General features: G+C 40.9%; 3 protein-coding genes and 1 long non-coding RNA gene across 10 annotated transcripts; 1 reads left to right on the top strand and 3 right to left on the bottom strand.

Annotated features, from left to right (window-relative positions):
• LOC109629533 (ropporin-1-like protein) lies at window positions 1–7340 on the bottom strand. 2 transcript variants are annotated; one of them, XR_011238997.1, is made up of 8 exons: window positions 7198–7340; window positions 6337–6469; window positions 4789–4986; window positions 3962–4085; window positions 3555–3716; window positions 2843–3018; window positions 1912–2018; window positions 1–19 (listed from the first exon to the last, which is right to left on the bottom strand). XR_011238997.1 is itself a non-coding variant. In XM_069512846.1 (7 exons), exons 2-7 carry the CDS (start codon window positions 6465–6467, stop codon window positions 1970–1972), a joined length of 840 nt encoding a protein of 279 aa, XP_069368947.1. In that variant the 5' UTR covers window positions 6468–6469; window positions 7198–7340; the 3' UTR covers window positions 1857–1969. The 2 variants fall into 2 exon arrangements, 1 of the variants encoding a protein (XP_069368947.1); XM_069512846.1 differs by lacking the exon at window positions 1–19 and having other exon boundaries at window positions 1857–2018.
• Window positions 7341–7425: 85 nt separating this feature from the next.
• On the top strand, window positions 7426–9408 carry LOC138405284 (uncharacterized). Of its 2 annotated transcripts, none has more exons than XR_011238999.1 (3): window positions 7426–7482; window positions 8977–9076; window positions 9269–9408. It is a non-coding gene; the product is annotated as an uncharacterized lncRNA (long non-coding RNA). The 2 variants fall into 2 exon arrangements; XR_011238998.1 differs by lacking the exon at window positions 7426–7482 and adding an exon at window positions 7647–7787.
• Window positions 9161–12532, bottom strand: LOC109623879 (ropporin-1-like protein). 2 transcript variants are annotated; one of them, XM_069512848.1, is made up of 6 exons: window positions 12411–12532; window positions 11623–11755; window positions 10861–10984; window positions 10352–10513; window positions 9669–9844; window positions 9161–9360 (listed from the first exon to the last, which is right to left on the bottom strand). In XM_069512848.1, the coding sequence occupies exons 2-6, from the start codon at window positions 11751–11753 to the stop codon at window positions 9300–9302; spliced, it is 654 nt and encodes a 217-aa protein (XP_069368949.1). In that variant the 5' UTR covers window positions 11754–11755; window positions 12411–12532; the 3' UTR covers window positions 9161–9299. The 2 variants fall into 2 exon arrangements, with proteins under 2 accessions (XP_069368949.1, XP_069368950.1); XM_069512849.1 differs by having other exon boundaries at window positions 12402–12498.
• A 900-nt stretch (window positions 12533–13432) lies between these two features.
• Window positions 13433–26864, bottom strand: nup58 (nucleoporin 58). Of its 4 annotated transcripts, XM_020087527.2 has the most exons (14): window positions 26404–26864; window positions 25853–26061; window positions 24432–24464; window positions 24071–24343; window positions 23643–23808; window positions 23432–23497; window positions 23027–23201; window positions 22450–22529; window positions 22173–22291; window positions 21718–21800; window positions 21276–21477; window positions 16154–16237; window positions 15358–15456; window positions 13433–14882 (listed from the first exon to the last, which is right to left on the bottom strand). In XM_020087527.2, the coding sequence occupies exons 1-14, from the start codon at window positions 26481–26483 to the stop codon at window positions 14713–14715; spliced, it is 1839 nt and encodes a 612-aa protein (XP_019943086.2). In that variant the 5' UTR covers window positions 26484–26864; the 3' UTR covers window positions 13433–14712. The 4 variants fall into 4 exon arrangements, with proteins under 4 accessions (XP_019943086.2, XP_019943088.2, XP_019943089.2 ...); XM_020087529.2 differs by lacking the exon at window positions 16154–16237; XM_020087530.2 differs by lacking the exons at window positions 15358–15456; window positions 16154–16237.
• Window positions 26865–27197: the final 333 nt, after the last annotated feature.

Below are 27197 nucleotides of genomic sequence, written 5' to 3'. Positions count from 1 at the left end.
CATCCCATGTTGAAGCTCCCTGAAACAATTACAACACAAGATATATCATAAATAAACAGATGAAGAATTAAAGTAAAATCATTCAACACAAACTCAATACAACACATGTAACACATGAATAGTTAGAAAGAAAAGAGGCAGGTTAAGAGGCAAGGACACTAACTGTGCATCATTTGTGTACACATCTGTGTTCTGCAACTGCACAATATGGCATGAATCATGTTTCCCCTTGTCCTTATCGTTGAATCTGTTACACAACAGCTACAGGGAGGAACGCTAAAGGGGAACCTCTGTGTCCACTCTCACTTCTCCCATCTCTTTCGCACTGCTCCGCTACATTCATCAGGTCTCTGGAGATGTGACGTTACGTGCCAAGTTCAGAGAAACTGTTAAAGTTGTGCAACGAGGTCCACCCTGGAGCTGAAACTCCTTAACCACTAACACCTTTGCAGTGACATCATGTTTCTACCAATATCCAACAACAATGGAGCTCTAAGAAAAACATGACCCTGTTTCCCACTGTTCGCTGGACAAACAGATTTTTGTTCCAACTTCATCTCCTGATTTACACATGGATAAGAACTAGAATTCACTTTATTAGAATTATCTACCAGGACAGACGTGACCCCTAGACTGTAAAAATAGATGGACGACAGCTCTCCAAAGTAATAATCATGATATTCATAAGAGAACAATCAGGGACTGCTGACAGTTTGAATAAGTACTGTACACAAACCGCTACAGTGTTCAATACTGCACTAAACTCAATCCCAATAGTGATTGGGCAACTGGAAAGTACCAGACGAGCAGGGACTTTTTTAGGGAGAAAAAACCTTGGGCTTAGTTTTCAAACAACCAAACTCCACCTCTATAATTCAGTTTAGAAAATTAATGTTTAATTAATCTTGTTTAAAACCTCTTGGAAAATTAGATGAGTAAAGTTTAATGTTCAAACTTTCTATCAAACTTTGCTAGAAACTGGGTCATGCACATTCTCATGCATGGTCTTTGAATGATAGCTTGTGGTTGTGTGGTGTTATTTAATAAACTAATAACATCGTTAATAAATTACAAAATTATTATGAACATATTATTCAACTAAGTTCTACTGTCACATACACAGGTAGATCTGTTTACACCCTGACAACATTCAGTCTTTGCTGTGTCATACGGGTGGAGAGGCTGCAGTCATCGGGTTATCCGAGATTCTGTCTGTCCTCTGATCCCCTTTGACTCGGCTACAGCTGCAATCCTTCAAGGGGTAAGCTTTTGTGTGTGTGTGTGTGTGTGTGTGTGTGTGTGTGTGTGTGTGTGTGTGTGTGTGTGTGTCAGTCAGGGAGAAACATGTTCGTGAGAAAATATAAACATCACATTGTGCCTTTGCCCCTCGTGCAATCGTGTGTGTCTTGTGACAAGTGTAATAAATCTGTCTGAGTGGGCATTTGCACTTTCCCATTTACAGTATTGCATCGAGGAGTGAACAACACGGGAGGTTTTAGACCTTTTACACGAGTTGAAAATCACATTCTTGTGTCCCTGGAGCTTATCTCTTTACCTCTCCTCTTTTTTGTCTGCTGAGTGAAATGAATACGCCGGTGGAGAGTCTGCTGGCTGAAAGGTGGTGCCTATGATAAATGAACTTTGGCTAATCCAGACATAAGGGAACAGGCGATAAAAAAGCATACACAGTCCACCTGACAGCCTGTGTAAGGCAGCTTTGTGCCTCTCTTGCTGCTCATTAAAGTATTTTAACTCAAAAATAGCAGTGTCTTTCAGCTGGACAGTGATGAATAATAACCCACTGTGCCGGATGCTAACAAATGATGGAACCAATTTCCAGGTAATGAACCAACAGCTGTGCTTGAACGAGCATTAGTGGGCCCATTTATTAATTGAACAGTATCATTTTACTTGTTCCTTCCTGTCTCTCACTGCTTTCTGTCTGTCTTTTCCTCACGTCCTGCTTTCCTCACGCCCTGTAGAAGTCGGAGACCTGAATCGTACCGTTCTTCTTGTCCCTGTCAGATGCAGATATCAGTGCATTAAACAATTTTCACAGGAGTGTGTATCTATCTTCCGACAGCCTCTGAGGCCATCGGACCAGCCTTAGCTCTCAAACTGTCCGTGCTTTTTACGTTACTGACATTGACTGGCAAAAAAGTTGTGCCAAATACATTGACAGCCATGTTCAGGGTAATTACTGCATGAAATATTTTGTCAGCATATTGCAGCTACAGTGTGGAGTAGTTACATCTTCGAAGGAGGTTACGTTTTCATCAGCGTTTGTTTGTTTGTGTGTCCGTTATTTAGAAGCATGAAAAAAACAAATTGTGCACAATTTGGTGGGGCTTGGTTGAATTTACGGAGACTGTTGGGCCTCAGAGGAGGTATTACTGAGTGCTATTCTTGTCTTGTTATTCATTAAATATATCCCTTGGCAATCAAACCAAAATGTTAACCCAATCAAACCCCTGGATAAATTTAAGAATAAAATATCCAGCAGTAAAGTAACAGGCAGTAATTCTTATTTGAGCTCCAAGAATGTCAAGTTGTTTTTGTTAATACTTGAAGACATCATACGATCATGATTACTGACAATCTTGACAGACAAAAAAGGAAGATAGGGAGTTTTTATAAGAATTGTAAGCAGCTTGATCCAACAGGAACTGATTCAAATCTGATAAATAATTAAGACTGATTAAAAAAAGAGAGTGAGACAAGTGGGAAGCATAAGAGATGTTAATGAGACAGCCTAATTTGCCACTGCCTACATCCACTCAGCTTATTGCAAGATGGACAGACATCTGAGGAGAACACACACACACACACAAATGACACCTACACTTGTGGCTGCAGGCTGTTGAGGAAGTCGTCAATTTGGTCCTGTTGCATGTCTCTGTCCAGGTGAGCCAGATAAGTGTAAATTTTCCCAAAGGTGTCAAACGGGATCCTCGCAGCACTGTCCTCCTCATCCTCTGTCAGGATCTCACAGGCAAACTTCAGAGAACTCATGAGGGTCTAAGAAAGAGAAGCAGACATTCAAAAAAGTGACACACAAATAAACAATCAGCAGTTAAGAATGAGCACAGACATACACTGCAAATACACTTACATGAAGCAAGCTCACACATAACCATATCATTACAGAACGTGACTGCCCTCATGTGGTTAAAGATTCACAGCAGCAAAATGGTCTAAACTCCTCACACTGAGCACATAAAGTTGTAAATGCTGATCTGCTTTTGCAGAATCTAAGTCTTTCTCCACAAAGTTCTTGAAGATATTCTCTTTGATCTGTCTCGGCTGCTCTATCTGCATCTTCTGAGCAATTCTGGGCTTAATAGGTCTGGGGACCAAGAGAGAGAGGTCTGGATCACAGACGCCTGGATCTAGTTTAAACACTAGAAGACAAGATGACTGCAAGCTGAAGGAAAAAAAAGTCACACTGCTCGTGGATCTCCAGCTGTGCTTTGCCTCACGTTGGGTTTTGAGGCTCAAAGGAATCAGTATAAAGTGGTATTAGAATTTCTTTCTGGCCTTATATAACATCTCACCCCTCCCAGAGCGCTGCAGCCCAGGGCGAAAAACTCCATCCAGTCAATTTCTGAGCTGAAGCTGCCCAGCGACAGCAGGGTCTCCAGCTGATCCGATGGTAAACACAGACCCTTCCATTTCTTCTGCAGTTCCTCCTTGCTGCAAGTTGTGTTCTGGGACAGCTGTGATTGGGTGCAGTTAGTAGTGGTTAGGGGAGTTGAGGAAAAAGAAATTAGGCGAAAAATGAATCATTCAGATTTTGGTTTAACTAAACATCAGTATTGGTTCTGGGCAGTAATGCAAGAATATGCAAATACAGAGAAAATCGTGTAAGCAAATGTGGATATTAAACATACACAACAGCAGTGTGAGGTAAATGATCACGTGATCAGTTCCATGAGGTTTGGTCCTGCTGGAGAGAAAGTACCTGTTTGTGAAGAGTCTTAAGAAGACCTGGAGTCAGCCCAGTGTCTGTCTTCTGGGTGGCAACGTTCATCTCCAAACAATCTTCAACAGGCAAACGCTCTCCTTTACACAGTGCATGGAAGTATCTGGAAAATGAAACACTCATAAACATGCAGTAACTGTATATTATCTTCACTTCACCCAATCTGACATTTAAATTCCTCCTTAACATGCCAATCAAATGTAGGCCTACGTTGCTTTTTTAACAATATTATGATGTGTTGCATTTCTTTCTGTTGTTTACCATCATTCTCTAAAATGCAAAAGGAGAAGACAGTGGTTGATCGCAGTTCACAGTTATTTTAACAGTGAACTAGTGAGAGGCAGCGTTGCAATTAGTGTTTCTGAGCAGCTAAAGAAGCTGTTGTTACTTTAAGAGCATCTACACATGATGTAACCCAGGAGACATTGTAATTGTTTCTGTTTCTCCATGTGACTGACTTAATTTTCTTTTGTGTTGAACACTACCAAGACACAACAGCCAATAAAATGGCAGATCGTAGAAAGGATATGAGAAAAATTCTTGATATTTCTAACAATCATCCTCTACTTTAAAAGTATTTTTCTGTTAGAAAGATGTTTAACCTCTTTAGTAACATAGAGGCTCACGGGATCCAATTACAGCAAGTCAGTGCCCTGATGAGAGATTCACAGGTAATGAGGGACTTTTATACAGTGATGCTGCCCAGAGACACTGTTTCTGGTGTTGTTAAAGAGCTCGAGATCATAACAAACACAAATCACACGTCTCCTCTGCCTGAATCACTGCTGACAGACACTGAGGCTTACGTTGCAGACCACAGCAGCACGTCCCTGGGCTGCATTCGGATGGCTTCCCTGGTGAAGTTTTGGAGGATGTCGGGCAGCTCGGTAGGGACTCTGATTTGCTGGGCACAGAACATCAAATCTGTCTTCTGGGAGTCAACGGTCATCTCAAAACGGTCTTTGACAGGCAAACGCTCTCCTTTACACAGTGCATGGAAGTATCTGGAAAAAGAAACACACACATACATGCAGTTACTGTATATTATATTCACTTAACCTCACCCAATCGGTCTGTCGTTTGAATTCCTTCCAAAAATGTGAATCAAATGTAGGCCAAAATGTAGAATGAAACACAAGTTTCTCTTTCAACAATATCCCATGAGTAGCACCAATTAAATAATCGTGTGTTGTATTTTTCTTTGTGTTGTTTGCCATCATTCTCAAAAATGCTAAAGGGGAAGAGAGTGGATGATCGTACTTCAAAGTTTGAATTACTTTAACAGCGAACTAGTGACAGGCAGCGTTGCATTTAGTGTTTTTGAGCAGCAAAAAAAGCTGGTGTTACTTTAAAGGGATAGTTCACCCTGAAATGAAAATTCACTCATTATCTACTCGTCACCACTATACAGATGGAGTGGGTGCAGTATCTGAGTTCACCAAACACTTTAGGAGTCTCAGTGGTAAACAGTGTTGCAGCAGAATCCAGTACAATTGAAGAAATTAGTGACCAAAGCTTCCGATGTAATAAAGCAACAGAAAAAACCCCAGAAGTGGCTAAGCTAGCAGAGGATAGCATTTCCGATGGTCCCAGAATGCACCTCTTCGTGAGATATCAGTGAACATTTGGGTTTATAAAATGGTGTAAATATCCTCGTTTTGAGTCGAATATGAATGACAGAATTGTGGACTCTTGGATGACACCACATGAGCAGTATTGAGGAACGTTATGTTTTTTCTGTTGTTTTATTACGTCGGAAGTTTTAGTCACTAATTTCTTCAATTGTATCGGATTCTGCTGCAACAAAGTTTACAACTGAGACTCCAAAATTGTTTTGTGGACTCAAACACTTCACCCACCCTCCATCGGCATAGTGCTGAGCAGATAATGAGTGAATTTTCATTTGTAGGTGAACTATCCCTGGAAGAGCATTTACACATGATGTAACCCAGGAGACATTTTAATTGTTTCTGTTTCTCCATGTGACTGACTTAATTGTATTTTGTGGTGAACACTACCAAGATACACCAGCCAATACAATGGTAGAGGATAGAAAATCCTAAGGGTGACATAAAAAAATCTTGATATATCTAAGGATCATCCTCTACTTTAAAAGTATTTTTCTTTGTTTGAAAGTAGTTTCACAGCTACAGTAACATAGAGGCTCACGGGATGCAATTACAGCAAGTCAGTGCCACGATGAGAGATTCACAGGTGGAAAGAGTCGACCTTTTTGTACAGTGATGCTGCCCAGAGACACTGTTTCTGGTGTTGTTAAAGAGCTCGAGATCATAATAAACACAAATCACACGTCTCCTCTGCCTGAATCACTGCTGACAGACACTGAGGCTTACGTTGCAGACCACAGAAGCACGTCCTTGGGCTGCGTTCGGATGGCTGCCTTGGTGAAGTTCTTGAGGATGTCGGGCAGCTCGGGAGGGATGTTGATTTGCTCGGCACAGTACATCGTGTCAGGCAGCGGCATGGCTGCAAGATGAAAGAAAACCGTGGAGCTCTTTGAGATGCAGCTAATGTCAGGTCTGAACGAAACTTTAGAGAAAGTGGCAACTGCCTAGCCAAGTAAATCTACCACCTCTGCCAATAGCAAACCATTAACATAAAAAACACATTGACTTAGCTATGGATTGATGCTGTTGCACTGGGGGAGTTCAGGAATATGGATGTAAACAACATGAAAGCATGAGATATAAGCTCAAACAGCCACACACACATACACACATTATGTATATTAGTACCAGTAGGTTTTTGCAAGAAAAAAATAAGATCCCTTTATATTATCATATTTCCTTGCATAACAAATTCAGCAGGAAGTTAAAACAATATAATGTCTATGAATATAGCATTGGCTGCTGCAGAGGTGGTGTGTTTACAGTGACAGCTGCTGAATCTGCTGGATAGATAGTGAATAAAGAAACTTATTGACACCATTGTAGCATTGAAGTAGTTAGCTTGGTTAGCTTAAGAACAGAGATGTAGTAATTTACTCTGTGCTGAGCTAACATTACTTGTTTAGATGTATTCATTGAACCATCATTACTATGGATAACACAATAGAACAAAGTCATCAAAATTTCTGCATTCATGCACTAAACTTTCTTTAACTCCCAACCTCAAACAAACCTTAGAGTTACGTAGGCATTTTTTTCTGATTGAAATACTACAAATACTTTGCAAAATAAACAGACCAATGTTACCTTTATGGTTTAGTGGTGAAATTACACCTCGTTGCGAAAATATGTGATGTAGGGTATTTATACTCTTATGGATGTAATATCACCAGTAAGGGTAAGGTTGAATTGTAGAAGAACTTCCGGTGGAAACTGCCACTGATATGTAAAGGCAGCTGCTTTTGATGTCACACTGTTATTAGGCAGCTGTCTTTGATGTCTAACTGTTTGGCATCTGCCTCTGTTGCCACAATGTTTGGGGGCAGTTGTCACGGTGTCTGAGAGCAACAACAGTTGTTTATGAATTTTTCAGTGAGATATATACTGGTTTATTAAAGTTATATAGTTTGTTAGCTCTTGGGGGGTTGAACTCAATGAATCAAGAAAAGCTTCACATTTATCAGATCCATGTCCATGATCTTGGTGTCTATGGAAAGGACTCAAAGACTGTATTCCCTGCATCAGCTACAGTGTAACTGATACTGTGCCTGAGTAAACTGTGATGAATCAAAGGAAAAATTTACATTTTCGACTTCAACTGTATCTAAGTAGATGGGAATACCTCAAAGCAACAAAGTTTTAGTAACAGTAGGACCAGACACAGTCTCCATTTGTATGTATGTTCTATAGACTGAATAAATGTATTCAGTATTTTGTGTTACAAGACAGCAAAGAGAGACACAGAACCTTTTACTTTCCAATTGCATATAATGTCAGGTTTTATGGGAGCAGGTGGACCCAAAAATGCAGAAGCAAAAAAGTGTCCTTTAATAACAGGCAAAGTAAAAGTAAAATCAATAAACGCATGAACAGGAAAAACTTGGTGATCAAAAGCACTCACAAACTCTAAAAGGTTAAACAGAAAATAACAAGGAAAACACTCGGAGAAAATAGAATTCACAACCTCACAACTTCACTCCACTGAAATATTAATATAAGGAGAGACCAGGGAGAAATTAAGCTAAAATATCCTGGATATGAAAGCTGCCATAGCACACAACAAATACTAGTGGGATAAGAACAACCTCAAATGGCAGAATTTCAACAAAAGTAGATTAATAATCATGATATTCATAAGAGTACAATCAGGGACTGCTGACAGTTTGAATAAGTACTGAACACAAACTGCGGAAGTGTTCAATTCTGCACTAAACTAGGTACTGGGCAACTGGAATACTGGATACTCGATGTCCTGATGTTCAAACGCCGCCTGAAGAAAACTATCTATAAAAATAAATGCAGAGTTATTTGCAACATACTATTCAACACAGGTCTACTGTCACATTCACAGGTAGATCTGTTTAAGCCCTGACAACATTCAGTCTTTGCTGTGTCATAAGGGTGAAGAGGCCACAGTCATCAGGTTATCAGAGATTCTGTCTGTCCTCTGATCCTCTTTGACTTGGCTACAGCTGCAATCCTTCAAGGAGTAGGCGTGCGTGTGTGTGTGTGTGTGTGTGTTTGTGTGTGTGTGTGTGTGTGTGTGTGTGTGTGTGTGTGTGTGTGTGTGTGTGTGTGTGTGTGTGTGTGTGTGTGTGTGTGAGCATGTTCATATTGTGCCATTGCCCTTCATGCGATCATGTTTGCCTTTTGACAAGTGTAATAAATCTGTCTGAGTGGACATTTGAACTTGCCCATTTACAGTATTGCATGGAGCACTACTGGGCCCATTTAATAATTTATTTAAACATTATCACTTGTACACCTTCCCTTCTGTCTTTCGTTGCTTTCCATCTCTTTTCCTCACACCCTGCTGATGTAGAAGTTGGAGACCTGAATCGTGCCGTTCTTCTTGTTGATTTTTAGGGCCACCTCTTCCTCTGGGCTGACAGATGGCTGTTACACCTTCTTTTATGGCAGCAAGTCCAATGGTGCAACAAATGAGCAGGCCTAATATCATCAGGAGGTATTGCCAGAGCTTGTAGACTACTTTACCATGGAGATGATACTGAGTGATGAATATAAAATCCTCGGTTAAAAATGCATTCTGGACAAATATGGGTTGTGCCAATGACAATACATTCCATATTTCGCTGTTCACTGTTAAACACGCAGCTTTAATTTTGAAATTCCTCCTTCTTTCACTTTTCTTGTTCAGGTCTCTGGTGAGGTCTGATGAGTCAGGAGGTTCAGTCCATGTGTTTCTGATGGATGAAGTCCAGAGGTTTTATCATCCCATGTTGGAGCTCCCTGAAACATTTACAACACAATGTATATCATAAAGAAACAGATAAAGAATTAAAGTAAAGTCATTCACATCAAACTCAATACAACACATGTAATACATGAATAGTTTAAAAAAGGAAGATAAGGAGTTTTTATGATATTTGTAAGCAGCTTAATTCAAGATGAACGGATTCAAATGTGAAAAATAATTAAGACTGATTTAAAAAAAAGAGAATGAGACAAGTGGGAAGTGTATCTATAAGAGATGTTAAGGAAACAGCCTAATTTGCCACCGCCTACATCCACTCTGCACACACACAAATGACACCTACACTTGTGGCTGCAGGCTGTTGAGGAATTCGTCAATTTGGTCCTGTTGCATGTCTCCGTCCAGGTGAGCCAGATAAGTGTAAATTTTCCCAAAGGTGTCAAACGGGATCCTCGCAGCACTGTCCTCCTCATCCTCTGTCAGGATCTCACAGGCAAACTTCAGAGAACTCATGAGGGTCTAAGAAAGAGAAGCAGACATTCAAAAAAGTGACACACAAATAAACAATCAGCAGTTAAGAATGAGCACAGACACACACTGCAAATACACTCCCATGAAACTAGCTCACACGCAACCATATCATTACAGAACGTGACTGCCCTCATGTGGTTAAAGATTCACAGCAGCAAAATGGTCTAAACTCCTCACACTGAGCACATAAAGTTGTAAATGCTGATCTGCTTTTGCAGAATCTAAGTCTTTCTCCACAAAGTTCTTGAAGATATTCTCTTTGATCTGTCTCAGCTGCTCTTTCTGCATCTTCTGAGCAATTCTGGGCTTAATAGGTCTGGGGACCAAGAGAGAGAGGTCTGGATCACAGACGCCTGGATCTAGTTTAAACAGGAAAAAAAGTCACACTGCTCGTGGATCTCCAGCTGTGCTTTGCCTCACGTTGGGTTTTGAGGCTCAAAGGAATCAGTATAAAGTGGTATTAGCATTTCTTTTTAGCCTTATATAACATCTCACCCCTCCCAGAGCGCTGCAGCCCAGGGCGAAAAACTCCATCCAGTCAATTTCTGAGCTGAAGCTGCCCAGCGACAGCAGGGTCTCCAGCTGATCCGATGGTAAACACAGACCCTTCCATTTCTTCTGCAGTTCCTCCTTGCTGCAAGTTGTGTTCTGGGACAGCTGTGATTGGGTGCAGTTAGTAGTGGTTAGGAGAGTTGAGGAAAAAGAAATTAGGTTTGGTTTAACTAAACATCAGTATTGGTTCTGAGGACTCTGGCAGCTAGTGACTTTAATATTGTATATGGGGAGCTGTGTAATTAAGACTTAATAAGAGGAATGGCAATAATGCAAGAATATGCAAATACAGAGAAAATCGTGTAAGCAAATGTGGATATTAACAACCAATAATGACACAAAGTAAATATGCAGTGCACTAAATCCATTGCTTCTCTTCCAGGAGCAGCAGTGTGAGGTAAATGATCACGTGATCAGTTCCATGAGGTTTGGTCCTGCTGGAGAGAGAGTACCTGTTTGTGAAGAGTCTTAAGAAGACCTGGAGTCAGCCCAGTGTCTGTCTTCTGGGTGGCAACGTTCATCTCCAAACGGTCTTTGACAGGCAAACGCTCTCCTTTACACAGTGCATGGAAGTATCTGGAAAAAGAAACACTCACATACGTAACTGTATATTATCAAACACTTCACTTCACCCGATCTGTCTGTCATTTAAAATCTCCCTAAACATTCCAATCAAATGTAGGCCAAATTATAGAATGGAACATAAGTTGCTTTTTTAACAATATCTCATGCGTTGTATTTTTCTTTTTGTTGTTTACCATGATCATTTTCAGTTTAATTATGTTTAAAGTGAACTAGTGAGAGGCAGCGTTGCATTTAGTGTCTTTGAGCAGCAACAGAAGCTGTTGTTACTTTAAGAGCATCTACACATGATGTAACCCAGGAGACAATTGTTTCTGTTTCTCCATGTGACTGACTTAATTTTGCAAGACACAACAGCCAATAAAATCATCGAAAATACATGAGAGAAATTCTTGATATATCTAAGGATCGTCCTCTACTTTAAAAGTATTTTTCTTTGTTAGAAAGATGTTTAACCGCTACAGTAACATAGAGGCTCACGGGATGCAATTACAGCAAGTCAGTGCCACGATGAGAGATTCACAGGTGAAAAGAGACAACCTTTTTGTACAGTGATGCTGCCCAGAGACACTGTTTCTGGTGTTGTTAAAGAGCTCGAGATCATAATAAACATCATAATAAATTTGGCTTACGTTGCAGACCATAGCAGCACGTCCTTGGGCTGCGTTCGGATGGCTGCCTTGGTGAAGTTCTTGAGGATGTCGGGCAGCTCGGGAGGGATGTTGATTTGCTCGGCACAGTACATCGTGTCAGGCAGCGGCATGGCTGCAAGATGAAAGAAAACCGTGGAGCACTTTGAGATGCAGCTAATGTCAGGTCTGAACGAAACTTTAGAGAAAGTGGCAACTGCCTAGCCAAGTAAATCTACCACCTCTGCCAATAGCAAACCATTAACATAAAAAACACATTGACTTAGCTATGGATTGATGCTGTTGCACTGGGGGAGTTCAGGAATATGGATGTAAACAACATGACAACATGAGATACAAGCTCAAACAGCCACACACACATATATCTATATGCATGCATATATCCTGGTAGCAGTCTGTTTCTGCAAGATAAAAAAGAAGATCCCTTTATATTATCATATTTCCTTGCATAACAAATTCAGCAGGAAGTTAAAACAATATAATGTCTTTGACTATAGCATTGGCTGCTGCAGAGGTGGTGTGTTTACAGTGACAGCTGCTGAATCTGCTGGATAGACGGTGAATAAAGAAACTTATTGACACCATTGTAGCATTGAAGTAGTTAGCTTGGTTTGCTTAAGAACAGAGATGTGGTAAATAACTCTGTGCTGAGCTAATTATTTCTGCATTCATGGATTAACTTAGAACCTCAAACTAACTTTAGAGTTATGAAAACATTTTTCTGACTGAAATACTACAAATACTTTGCAAAATAAACACACCAGTGTTACCTGTGTGGTTTCGTGGTGAAGGTCGCTGGTTAAAATAAAGGGAATTTATTCTCTGCACCGTTGATGTGATGTCAGACCTGTGCTTGTGTCGTGCAGCATCGTCGCCTAGCAACGGCGCTCTTCTTCCTGTCTTCTGAAATAAGTCTGGGAGGCTTGAAGCCCATCACCGCCCCCTATCGTTAGGAGCACGTCACCGCAGATATTTTGACTTGATACAGCAGGTGTCATCATTGTGCAGGTATCTGGAGCTGTGCCATTCACATCTGCTACTTGTAAGGAACAGTGATTATTATTATTTATAACAATTTGTGTTGCTATCACTGCTGATGAAATGATTATTGCACTTACTATCATTACCACCGCCAAGGAGCTTATGTGCCCGCCCTTGTCCACTTGTCAGCAGGATTATGCAAAAAAACAGATTTCCATGAACTTAGGGAAAGTATGGTGTGTGGGTTGAGCACATTCAATGTTGGTGCCGGTCTGGACAAAGGAGCAGCTCCAGGATGTTTCATTACATTGTTTTTTTTAAATTTTCACCAATTTTCCAGGGGGATAATGTACAGATCTTGATTCAATCTAAGTGTAGGTCATGTGGCACAGCATGATTGAATATAAGGGGACGATAGGGCCTTGGCAGAGGTGTGCACTCTTGTGCTATTCGAGTTATTCTAAAAACCAGTCTGGCAGTTTGAATAGAACAGTATATACAGCTGATCCTGGTCCCTCTCCCCACTCTGACTAATTTCTCTCCTCTAAACCCAACCATTTTAAACAGACGTCTGTGTACCCAGAGTCCAGGTCTGTCTAAACTTTCTTGCTCTATAATTTGCCTTGAGATCATGTGTCGTAATTTGTCTCTATATAAAAAAGGTTGAACTGCAATAGACACTCTGTAACCATGCAAAGTTGACATAGTTCATTATCTGTTATGAAAGTTAGAGCAACATAAATCAATCTTTATTGCCAAATTAACAATGACCTGTTTTGAACCCAGAAACATATGTAGACAAACATTGACATTCTGTGTCAACACATTTATTGAAGTGATGCCGTGAACAGGCAAGACGGCATATTGAAGATTTTATTATTAAACAGCTTCTTGAAAATACAGGTTTACACAGACTGTTATTAGAAAATAATAGTACAACTACCAGTATTTGGTATCTGAAAAGACTTGGACAGTTTAAAAAAGCAGATTACCCGCCACACAACCACAACAGAAGTTGAGCAACTATGATAGACACACATGCACATTCACACAATCACTGTCAGGTCACATACACCGGCAAGTGCAAACTTGTTCTAGCACGTCTATAAATTGAGTCGCTTGGGTGGAATCTGCTCGTGAAAATCCCTTTTAGATTGAGCTAACTTAACATCTTACGGGAGCCATGTAATACAAACAGCGCAGTTTCCTCTCCCGACTTCTTACAGTGGTACACAGGGAAAACAGAAAGTGTCTAAAAAGTAAATTAAACAATTATAAGGATGGAGTCTAGAGAAAACAAACAACACAGGTTATGTGGACTAGATCCCAAGGTGGCAGTCCCCCTTTTTTACCCCTCTCCAATGTCTCTTTCTCCACCTGGTACAAAAATAAAACTGTGCTTCCCCCAAAAAACCCACCCTGGACATTCTCCTGTGGCTAAAAAAACTATCCAGAATCAGATAATAACCCCCACTGACACCATCTCTGCTGTTCCCAACCAATACCCCATGACCTTCTTCTCCTTACTACATATCTTACCCTTTCTTGGACAAGATTTGGGCCACGTCATTATTTGAGGCGTCTGGGTGCAGGATTCCAGCTGATAGAAAATGTTTTGGAACATTTTAGCGCAAAAGCTTATCCATCTTTGTGAAATTTTCAGACTAAAGCAATTCCTCACATAGCTGATATGACGTGTATTTGACCCACCTCTGTCCATGGCTGGTAACCCAAAAAGCATAGCAGCACTCCAGATCGTGATGTTTTGAGGTGATGCAAATCTGATTCTCATATTTACATATATGCAGCCGCTATTTTTTCATCAATTTTTTGTATGAATACTCAGAAATTTGGAATAATACCCAATTTAATTGTAAGAGAGAAAGATAACACTAGCTGGTCAATGTGATTTTATGATCCTGTGCTGCTGTTCGATGTTGTTTTCAATCACGTCCCTGATGATTTCTTCAAATGCACATTTTCTTTGACTGGACTATTGTAGCGCTTGTATGCTTTTTGGGAGACCAGGCTTTACCCAGTGCAAACCCCAAGCTGGTCAGTCGCAGGGTTTCTCTCTGTCTTTCCCTGCTCCTATCTCTTGCCTCTTTTATTACCAGCAGGGGGCTTCTTGAGCTGGAGAAGGGGCCCTCCCGTGCCGAAGCCTGCGGCAGGTGGGTTCGACACGCCGAAGGTCAGACCAGCTGAGGGGTTGATGCCAGGGTTACTGAAGTTGAAGCCTGAGTTGCTGCTGCTGCCAAAGCCTAGAAAAGCAAAGACACACATCAGAGGACAGAAAAATGTAAGAGAAGTTAAAATAATAGTGGAAATAAATGATAATAAAGAATACCCAGGTATTACAGAGATTCTAGTATTTTTGATAAGTTGTGAACAGATTTTGTCCATCTGGTATAAACCCCCCCCTATTCTAAACTGTCAACTGTTGTGGCCAAACTGCCGGCACACCTGTGTCAAATACCTACAAGACATATAAATGATGGTGTTGCTGGCTTCTCACAGCAGAGAGGAAGCAGAAAAACTATAAATAGCACAGTGGTAGTACATTGTTGTTTTGCTCACGATTAATTTAGTTTATATATGAAGCTCGTACAATTTCTTCTAAGTGACATATGCTTCGAGAAACATCACAACTTAGGAGGTAAGCTAGTGAAGTCTGTTCCGACTCCGTCATTTCTAGGGGTCTGGGTATGAAGGGGGGTAGATACAGTATGTATGTACCTGCACTCAGACTGCCTCCTGTGGGCTTACTGGTGGAGGAGAAGGCAAAAGAAGACCCCCCAGTCCCCACCCCACCAAATCCTGGCCCACCACCAAAACCTGTGGGAAAAAGTAATACGGGTGTAAGTTTTGTGGGCCTGATACACTAGAAACCAACACAAGCAGCAGCGCCTCAGAAGTAAACACAGGCAGATATTAGCAAACACGTACGCAAAAACAAATGCCACAGCCTGATCAATACAGCACCATACACACAGCCTGACTTCTGATGGGGACACTGCAGTATGACCCACAGAACACTGCATGGCAAAGCAAAGGTCAGAGGGTGAGGGAAAACAACGAGGTTTTTCATACCAGCCACAAGAGAACACACCAACTTTTGTGTGCGTTCAGACCACTTGTTCCCACACTGTCAAGTGGATTTGCCAGATGTTTTAGTGACATATACACACAGATTTGTTTTAGAATAACTCGACGGGTGATGTTTTTTTCAGCCAAATCTTCCATTCAATGAGTCAGTCACGTGTAAATGTAAACAGTGACATGGGTTTGTTCAGTTTTCTTGTGGTGTGAACGCACTTGACTTATTGTATGAAGAACAGAGAAACAAAAAAATGCCAAGCATTGATTGCACCACTCACTCACTCAGACACACACACACTACCTACACTATACGTTACAAAAGAACACAAAGGCTCTAAAAAAACTAGCTGTCTGACATTGGATGGTAGAGTGTGTAAAGAAAGGGCAAAATAAAAGGGAACATTCATTGAAAATAAAAAGTCAGAGGTAATACCTCCAAGGGTAGAAGAGCCCAAGCTAGTGCCCACTGCCGAGGCAAAGGGGTTTCCAAACCCTGCCCCCAAGGGTGCCTGGGTCCCTAAGGCACGGAGAGAGAGCATATCCTTTTACTCTGAATGTGTTGTCTGTGAGGTCAATTATGTGCCTCCTCTCCTTTGACAGAAAAATCTGGCAGGAATGATAACCATGGCAAAAAACACATTTTGTGACTTGAACTACTGTCTCTTGAAACTGGCTTCTTTTTTCACTTTGTTCGATTGCTTGCATTTATATAAAAAAACTTCAGGAATCCCAACCAAGCAGGTTTTCAATAAGTTGTTTTGGAGTAAGTATCAAGAAGATACATGATGGTAAAAGATTTATCCAGCATATAATGGTGGTGTTTGCTAAGTATCTACTCTGTAATCGTATAAATGCATCATATCTGTATACAACAGTGTATCTGCAGAATCAGGCAATACACCATGCTTTCACAAATATATGCCCTTTAGAAATATTGTTTTGGAGAAAATCTTGTTTTAGACTACTACATCCCTGGTAATGCAGTGCAGTTACTATTGCTGACAGACTGTGGAAATAAAAAATGCTGCTAGTTCTTTCACTCTGAAACTTGTCTTTTTCTTCTAAGCAATTTGTTTTTCTTTTGTACAATCAAATGTCCAATTAGTCTGCATTCTTACATCAACTTCAGTCGAAAAAGAAACAAGGACAAACGTTTCTTTGTTTAAAAATGGATTTATTGTCAATTTAATATGCAAGTCCACTTACATTAAAACACAAACAAACAGTTTTGAACAGGATTGATTGTTAATTGCTAACTGCTACTGCATTGGACAAGTTTCAAAAATTTTAAGAATTTCTGAGAGTGAATGAACTAGCATACACCAAAAAGAAAAAGAATCACACAACTGTTGAATATAGTTTAAAAAGGCACACCATATTATATATTAACTATACTGCATCAACAGGCATTGGTTATATAGGTTTGAACACATTCATCTACAAGTAAAAGCACTCAAGAGTTAGATAAGAACTGTGGATTTGGCATTTGTACCTGCCTCTCTGTGAAATCACCTAAATAAATTAAACTTACTGATATGTTAGTTTGCCTGTGGAAGTTAGGACAGGAACACACCAACCTTTGTGGTTTGGTGTTTGCTTAAATACTTTCAGTGTATTCCTAGACATTCTTTGAGGTTAAAAATCACCAAGACAACACCTTGGATAAATGCACAAATGTTTACAGGCTGCAAATACTAAGTCCGATGTAGGCGAGGTGACTGTTTAACGAAGTAGTGTCGTTTTCAGGTAAACATTAATCAAGGTGTAGCTTGGCACACGAGAGATCACAAGAAACTACTTAAACTAATTCAACACCCCAACAATGAAAACCTGTTATGGGAGTCGTAGCTCCACATGTAGAAAAAAGCACTGCAAAAAAGGCATGATGTAAGCATATGATAGTCAAAAAGAAAAGAAGCGTTCAAAACAGTAACAGCCAACCATTCAAAAGACCAGACTTTCTGGATTTTATCGACTCATTGAGCCCATTTTGGTGAACTGCTCCGCTGAAGCTCAACATAACACACACACTAAAAAAAAGAAAAATACCAAATAAGCCATTCATGATTCTCTCGTCTCAGAATAACTCAAGTTTAGTGAAGCATTGTAGGCAAATTGTGGCGCTAGTAATCCAAAATGTAATAAAATCACATTTAAATTCCTTCACTTGTAAAAAAAAAAAAAAAAGAGGTAAATGGAATCACCCCTGCTGTTGTAATGGCATTCGAGAAAATACAGCAGTCTGCATTTGCATACATGTTACTGACAGACATTGAGAGGTTATCGATGACCACCTTAAAGGCCCAACCAGCTTTGACCAATAACTTTATCACATAATCACTATTATAATCATTGTTGTGTCCAGTATGACTGTAGAGATTTGGAAGACGGTATGTCAAACTCCAAGCTAAACCACGAAAAATGGTAAAGTTTCTGGGCAACTTGGCAATTCAGTCCAAAACCATGCAAAACGTCAGGGTTGTTTAACAGAGGACTGGAACGTCCAAAGCAGCTGTTTCATCAAGAGAGTATCATCACGTGACTGGAGCAATATACAGACGGGTGAACACGAGCTGTCACTTTATATTCAAATTTGAGCGTGGCGGGGGGGGGGGGGGGAATTCATAATTGAACTGTCAAGTGTTAGAATTCAAAATGTACATTCAAGAAGCGCATCAGGCCATCTGAAGGAGTTGGCATCCAGCAGAGGGCGCTCACTATCAGCATGACCTGTTGCATGGCCTCTAGAGCTCTTGATTAGTAGAGAAAGGCAGTAATGTTGCATTGTTTTTCTACGGAAATGGAGGACGCTAGCAAGCGAAGCTGTCCTGAGCGGACAGTCTCGACACCAAAGCAATTAAATTAACGTTCATTAATCATTATCGAGGAAATGTTTGAAATAATCGTGATATTGAAGCAACACTGTGGAAGCAGCAAGCATCCTTCTCTGAAAACTACCAAACTCCCTCAGCTCAACTAAGAACATTTCCTATCTCACCAGAGTCTTTACAAAGAACCTCCACCTTGGATAAAATACCTGAAATTACATCTTGTGAACAGCACTTTTAGCATCTTCATTTGACCTATTGGAAATATAAAATAAACCAGACCGGTTACACTTGACAGTAGCCCTTATGTGAAACAGCTTAAATCAAGTAACAGTGGTATGGCCTCGGACAACCAAACCAACACATTTTAGTACTCAACAGTGAGATACTACAGATTCTTCATATTGTACATGAAGCTTAAATGACCAACTTCTGATCTTTGTTCACAACACTTGATTGTATACAAACACACTGTATCTAGTGACAGAGAACTGGGCTAATTTTGAAAATGTCATCAGTCTCACTTCCACAAGCCTAAGTATGTGTGCAGGAATGGAAAAAGATTTGTTTGAATTTTCATTTCAGGCAATTAAATAGTTTCAGTCCTGAGTCTTTTGGCACCTTTCAGCTTATGTCCAATGAGGGACAAACTTGAAACAAGCTTTTGGCTGCACAAACAAGAAACTGCTTAAAGTAAAGCTGCGTTGTTTGTTATGTGCTTTGATACGTGCCACTCTGCCGTTCCAATTGCTTATGTAAGCTACAGAAATTTACAAAAATAAACTAGAAATAAATAGGTAATAAATATTGAAGAGACAAATACATCCACTAGTGATCAATACAGATGTGCTGATACCAGCATCGGAACTGCCTTTTCTTAGCACTAATCCGATACCATGTCTTTAAAGTAGATTCGTTTTGCCCAGATAATACTGCGATTTGCTTTCATTGGAAATCAGAAATTGGTACTTGGTATCATTAGGTGTCATTATCCAGGTATCAAAATCAGTATCAGAGAAAAAAAAAAAGGCATCGGAATATCTCTAGCGATCATTTGTTTATAAGTCAAATGTTAGAGAATAAAACATTCTTTGGCAATAGGGATGATAATGTACCCTACATATCGACAATGATACTGGATCTTATGTTTGTAATCTAAGGTTAAGCAATGAATTTAAAGAATGTTCCCCTTCCTACTCAGCACATGATTAAATCACCAATATGCTAATTCAGAATAGCTTCTGCATGCCCTGCTATGTGATCAAATGTATTGTACTGTGAGTCTGAGCACATTTGAAGACTAGTGTCAAAAATGAAGGACAAATTTGCAATTGAATCCTAGCTTTAGTTTTTTGCGAGACTTATTAACCATGCTGCCTTTGTAAATGGAACCAATTAAAATATTGCTTTCAGTTTAAGTCTTTACAACATCAGAAACATGCTAATATACAGAGTCACGTAATTTTGTTGATCAAAAGTGGGTGCCCTGATATGCCAGTGAAATGGCGTACAAATCAAAGCCTACAAAAAAGGCTGAAACTTTGTTCAACACATCAAAGATGTGGCAACAACCATAATGGACACTACTTTACTTAACCAAGTCATTTGTAAAATGTTTAAGTAAAAGTTTATTTGTGTACCACTGCGTGCTGTGGCGGAAACAATAAGGTTATAACATTAGTGTGTAGGGCTCATCTACATACACCAAACGCACCTGTAAAACACAGGAAGCAGTGTAATCATACTACTCAGTCGTCGTCTTTATGCTTATGCTGGATATTAATACTGCGTTGAATAAACTATTCATTCTATAGATTTTATTTGAGCCTGGACCCACATGGTAAGACCCTGAAAAAGAGAAGCTGTAGCTTCTATGAAGGGGGCATCATAATCTTTATATAAGCTCTGTATTAAAAAAATGTTTGGGAGTCAGTTAAGAAAACTGATGCCATTTGGCAATTTGAGACTCCTTACTTAAGAGCAACATTGTAATAAGTTGATCATCTAAACACTAACTGATCACCCAGACATATTCTGTCCATTTCCACTTCATAACTTCCTTCACCGTTTCAGCTCGTTTCAAGCAAAACACACACATCCCAACCCAATGAGATACAGAAGATCTAATCAAAACTTAGATTCAAGTTGATAAAACAGAGATAGTTGGACTTTCTCTTGTGTTGTTGAATTTCTTCAATAATGTCAGCCTCATATCTCACATCACATTAGAGAGTGCACAGAGACAAAGAGAGGAAATAGGTGAAGGGATTTTCTGTATTATAAGAGTATGTATGACATCCGTTGACTGTATGTTCAGGCTTCGTACCAACACTGCCAGACTCTGGTATTGAATTCACACTGTAGCCATCTATAAAATGTCAATGTGTTACTGTAAGGCGCACGACATAGACATGCCTAACTCTTCAACAGAGTCAGAGACAAGATGGTAAGGCAGCACAAACGTTCCCTGTCGGAGTTTAGCGACAGATTATCTCATCTCTCCCTTTCTCCCTCTTTTCTTTCACTGGAGAAAGTACAGACACTATCTCTGTACCAGCTAAGGCTTTTTGTTTTTAATTTCCTGTTATCATTTGTCTCTCCCCATCTGGCTTTTTTGTTCCCCAAATCATCTGTCCTCTCCAATAATAGTTGGAGTTGCCCCCCCCCCCTTCATACTTGTTTACAAGGTGAAGCTGAGAACTTTCTAGAACTTGAAGGCAGTCAGACCTGGAGCTGGCTGCTGTTGCTGGGTCAACGTGGCTGCCATTGCAACTGCTGCGGCGTTGGGCACACTGGAGAATGGGGCAGGCCCGGTTGTGACTCGCGGCGTGCTCTGCCACTTCCTGTTGGAGGCCCGTTTGGACTCAAAGATGTCTGTGGAGTCTTCCAGGAAGGCCCGGCGAAAGGAGAGGTACTGGTGCTTCAAGATCTGCAATGCCAGACAGAGGATAAAAGGAAAAAAGTACATTACACAAGATTATACTACCATGACAGTGGGTTTGAATCTGGACAATTTAACACAATTTCGTACAACAAAATAATCAGATTTTACTCAACTTAAAGCTGACGAACATGAATGCACTCTGCCTTAGTAGACTCATTTTAAAACTTTTCCAAAATCATAACAATTTTAATCGATTTCAGACAAAGCTGGAGGTAAAGAACTGACCTTGACATTTTCATTAACTGACTGGAGCTGGGCGGCCTGAGCAACAAATGTCTGGTACAACTTCTGCATGGCCAAGGTCAAGTCTGGAGATAAAACAACCAAAAATATCATTAACTGGGAGCACATAAAAAGAGCAAGAAATAATGATCTGCAAGAACTAGTCACAAAGTCAATGACAAAACCTATATTGCTTTTTGGCACTGTAATTTTCTGTTTGATTAAGAGTTTGATCAGTTTAACTTAAATTAAACAAAAATGAACATTAAATAAATGCATATGTCACGGTTTTCTCTTTTGTTATAAGACTTAATTGCAGCACCTAATGTTGGGTGACATTCAACAACAGCGGGTGTGTTGCTGACTCCAGGCTGGTCCGAACAGATTATCCTGTAGTGTGAGGGATTTACAGATATAATTGTATTGAATCTAAGTCACCTTGAGAAAACCCTGCTTACCCTGAGGGGTGATGTGGGAGCCACTGCTCTGCGTCGTCAGGTGGTTTTCTAGCTCCTCTATCTGCTGTCGGTACTGTTGCAACTGCACCTCAAACTGTTCAACCAGACTGCGGAAATAACTACACACAGAAAAATGTGAAATTAACACAGCACATCAAATTTGGACAAATTCAACACAAGTTTTCATACAAAAGTCAAACGCAAAAAAGTTTGATGAATCAGAATCAATCTGATTGCACGATTCCAAAACCTCTTTTGATTTGCTTGGTTATCTTACTCAGATGGTGCAGTATTTTCATGTTGAAGTCCAGGGGGCGTCTTTTGTGTCCGCAGTGCTATGTCGGCATTTTTAAGCTCCTTGAGAAGAAAGGAAACAGGCTTCGTCAAATTTCTGTAAAGACAGACTCTATATAACCTCAGAATTCTCTCTTAATGTAGATCCTTTCTACATTTCAGGTCATGGTGTGGAAACAGCACACAGTGTACAACCTAAACAATTATGGCCCTCTCAAGGAACTATATTTGTCTGTATTATATTGTAGTCTGTTTATACTTAGTGACTGAAAATATTTAACAGTATGTACAAACAGGTCAACACACAGACATACAATCAGAAACAGCGTGCTGATGTGATCACGGTTTTTGTAAAATGTTAGACTTTTTAAGAGTCCAATGAAATTTAAGACCTATGTCAAGTACAACCGATGAAGGAACATCATTCAATATCGCGTCCTAGATTTTTTTTACACTTCCTCATAACTGAATATAAGTTGAAGTAGCCTAGTTGAGCATAACCATTAAAATCTAGCAAACTACAGGCAGAGACAGCAGGTATCCTCTGTTTTTCATTTCACCTGCGCCGTCTCCAGCTTTAACTTGTCGATGGCCAGAGCTTGGCGCTGCAGACCGCTGGCGTTGACAGAGAGAAGCTGTTTGAGACTCTTGATGTCATCCTGGACTTTAGAGATGGCCTTAGATGACATCCTGCTGATGTCCTCCTGAACTTGTTTCTGCTCTTTCACAAATTTTCTATAGAAAGAGAAATAAAGACCATTAGAAAATACTTAGACAACAGAAAACCCATTTCCCAGTTATAAATCATCAGGAGACTAGCAGCAAGTTTTTATCATGTAATCAAATGTGAATAATGGGTTTTACAAATATATTTGCCTGCAATTGGAAAAAAACACATGGGCACAAGTAGGATTCATCAACCATGTCTGCATAGAAACAATAAATGCACATGCAGCAATACTTACTGGAAATTGTCCACATCCTGACAAATGACTGGGGGCAAGTTTTCATCTTTTAGAGCTTTACTGTCCCTGAGGGAGAGAGAGGAAATGTTTTTCACGATAGGAAGCCACTCAATGCCTCTCAGGAAAAAAACAGCTGTTCACATTTTTTCTTATATTAAAGCATGGATAGCTCCGTACAGTTGATTAAGCATTTCCAATTAATAAGGCTTACTGTGCGTTGGCTCCAGACGATGAGTCGCTCTTATTCTCTGATGAAGTGCTGAAGTCAACTCCTCCAAGGCCAAGACTGGGGGCAGGGGCCACTGATACAGCTGTGGAAGTTGCTAACAGAGAACCTAATGTCAAGCTGCCTCCTCCAAGTGCGGTCTGACCCAAACCTACAAAACCAAGCAAACAACTTATAGGAAAGCTACTTTAAAAAAAAGACAAATTTAAGTAAAGACAGTTGAGTTATTATCAAAACCACTGCAGCTGCATGTCCTCACAGTTCTATGTAAAAATCACAAATCGCTTCTTTCCTGCTTTCGCAAAGCTACAAAACATTTAATACGTTTCTGAATGGCAAAGAACATTTCTTATAAGCTTTCCAAAAAACTTTCATTTACATTATGTGTGTTTTGCCAGCTGTCTGCATCTCACCTGTAGACATTGTGTTGGAGAAGAGTCCCCCGCCCAGTGATGGGCCCGTTAAGGCTGCTGTGGTGGTTGTTGTGGCGGCACCAAGACCGAGGGTGAAGGCCGTGGCTGCAGGCTGCTGCGGAGCCATGGATGTCAGGACAGAGCCAAACGTTAAACCTGCCCCAGCAGGGGCTGACGAGGTGGGGGCGCTGAGGGAGAATGGTGTTGCTGAGGCTGTCGGCTTGTTGAGAGCTAGGCTAAAGCCTGTGGGGGCAACTGAAGTGGCTGGAGCACCTAGGGAAAGAGTATATGTACATATGAACTGTAACATAGTTAACTTACAAATGTCCAATGCTAAAACATCTCAGAAACACAAACATACCTAATGTAAGGCCTGTGGTGGGTGCAACAGTGCCTGAAAGAGAACAAGATCACATTATAAGACAATTTTGCAGGTGCCAGAGGACAAGGACTTTATTTTGCTGACGATGTCTTTGACCCCGTTCAGACTCAGTATTTTCGTTTTCCATCCGGATCGATCTGGGGTCAGCACTAAGTAAAGGTCTGAATGAACCCAAGTGGGTCCTCAATGTGTACATGTGACCACATTGGGATCAGCTGACATCCTCTTGGCTGTAGTATCACAATGAACCCAAAGAATTGTTTTCAACGGCTGTGGCTCAGGATATTGAGCGGGTCACACCCCAATGTCTTAGGGGTGTGATAGGGAAAGTGCTGCACGTGGGTGCACTGTGTGAATGGCAAAACTAGAGTCTAAAGGGCGATTTAACACTTATTTTTACTTTTATCACTGCTAATTAGAGCTGTAACGATTCTCAAACCAAGACCCAACTCACGGTCCAAACGTGCACGGTTTCAGGCAGAGACTCCTCACACCCTGCAACATCTGCAGCTGCAGCCTGTTGAGCTCGTGACATCACTAATATAAGAACACTTATATATAACTTTTCACAAATATGAAACTGTTATCAGAAAATCATAAATACATTAAAAGTTGCACGTTACACCTGTAGCGACCAGTGATCGCGATCACGTCACAGTCCACCTATCAGAGAATTCATTCACGTTTACCGAGTCACACCCACAATCATTCAATAATCCAATCACAACCCCAGACCACCACCCCGCGGAATCTGAACAAACACATGGAAGTGACTTTCAGCCGCAGAGCAACGAGTGTGGAGGTCGGAGTGGTTCGTCTGTTTGATCTTTACAAAAACGTAAAGTCCGCGTGTTGTCGCCGCCGCTCGGGAGCGGACACCTCTTCTCGAAAATCCGGAGATAATCCGCGGACTGTTTATTCCCTGCGGAGTTTCCCTGGAGCTGCGGCCTTGGCGACTGCTCGATTGACTGACCGATGTGATCATCGACGGTACCGTGAGTGGCCTGACCATGTTGTCTGTGTGAACGCTGTTACTGAAGCGACGCGGACGCTTCTCTCTGTTTACTTCCCTGAGTTGATGGTTTATGAAGACCTGCGGTAAAACCCGGAACGGATTAATTTTGGTTGACCCTAATAAACGAGATCGGAACCTGTGGATTTGGACAATCACTACACATTGATTTGTCTGAGGCCATAAACACAACATCTCCTTCGTAGTACACCTGTGTGCTGCACATTCATTCATTCAGCCCCTCCTGACTCTGCTCTCTTTCTCGCCATCATCAAACACATCTGAATTCTCAGTGACTTGGTTTGGTCCTTGGGAACACAAATGACTGATTATTTGCACACAGTGAGATCTGAACACAAGTGGTGACAGGAAATCTAGATTGTCATACCAGATGTGAACTGGGCCTGTGTGATGGTGTTACTTTGGGCAGGCGTGTTAAAAGACAACCCTCCAGCAGGTTTCTGAGCGAAGAGACTGCCGCCCAGGCCCAGAGATGGGGCTGTGCTGGTGGTGGAGGCCGGGGGAGCTGCTGCTGCTGCTGCTGCTGCACCAAGAGCGCTCCCGAAGGAGAAGCCACCGGTGCTGGCTGCAGGTGCACTGGAGAGGAAGACAGACAGACAGGGGATTCATATACAGGATCAGAATAACACAGAAAACATAGGGATTCCTCATTTTATTGACAAACTGACGAAGTGATGGAGCTTGTAAATCAACATCACGTTTGGGAATTCAAAACAGGCGATTTAAGAGCACATGCCCTCCAAATGTTGACTCTATGCATTGCTACTGAAATATAATACATTAAATGATAATCGGTGACGTCTTAAGCGACAGAAAGCCGCGCATATTAAAGAGGAAACAAGACTTCCAACACAAACACCGGTTCACTCCGGCTACGGCAGCGTTAGCTAAGTATGCTAATTGACAACATGTCATTACCTGGTTACCGCTCCGAAGGCGAACCCCCCGCCCGCGGTGGTGGGACCGAGGGTCCCCGCTGCAAAGTTGAAGCCGGACATTTTTATTTTAACATTAATCACCGAGCGGCTTATCTGGACTTCACCCTCTCGCCGAGATGATCCAGCATCACAGCTAACACGCTAGTTAGCCATGAGTGACACCGGCGTGAGAGACGAATCTGCGGTTGGATCTTTACTCAGAGCACAACAACACAAACATGGAGGGTTTGAAACTCAAGTCCGCTCTGTTTCCGCACTTCTTCTCTTCTTCTTTGGTTCTGTTTATCTGCCAAACGTCACAGTTCGAATCCTCGCATGCTGCTTCTTTTCCTATTGCCCGCCTGGTGGTATTCCCCCCTGTGCTGTTGCATTTCGGGTAATCTGTCCTCCAACTACATTTCCCGTCGTCCATATCACTTGTTTCTGTATCGCGTGATGGACACGCGAACTCTGGGACTTCCGGATGTTCCCACAGCAACATATTCACGATAGAAGGCCACACATGCTTCCGGTATTACTTTCAAAATAATGTACAATCTGAGCCTTAAAAAATATGGTAGATGCACGAATTTAAGTAATTTCAAGATTGGTATTGTTTTCACTCAGAATCTTTATATCTTTTAGTGCTTTTTTTGCCCAATGTTATTTTTTTTTAAATTTCCACTCCTTATGCAGCTGATTATCCAATTTGTGAGTGTTTTTCTACAAATTAATTGTATCTTAATAATAAACGTTCAAAGTGAACTAAACTTTTTCTTGACATACTTGCTTGCT

Source organism: Paralichthys olivaceus, chromosome 17 (assembly GCF_024713975.1).
Source record: "Paralichthys olivaceus isolate ysfri-2021 chromosome 17, ASM2471397v2, whole genome shotgun sequence".
Taxonomy (NCBI): Eukaryota; Metazoa; Chordata; class Actinopteri; order Pleuronectiformes; family Paralichthyidae; genus Paralichthys; species Paralichthys olivaceus.
This window is presented reverse-complemented; position numbering and strand designations above follow the sequence as displayed.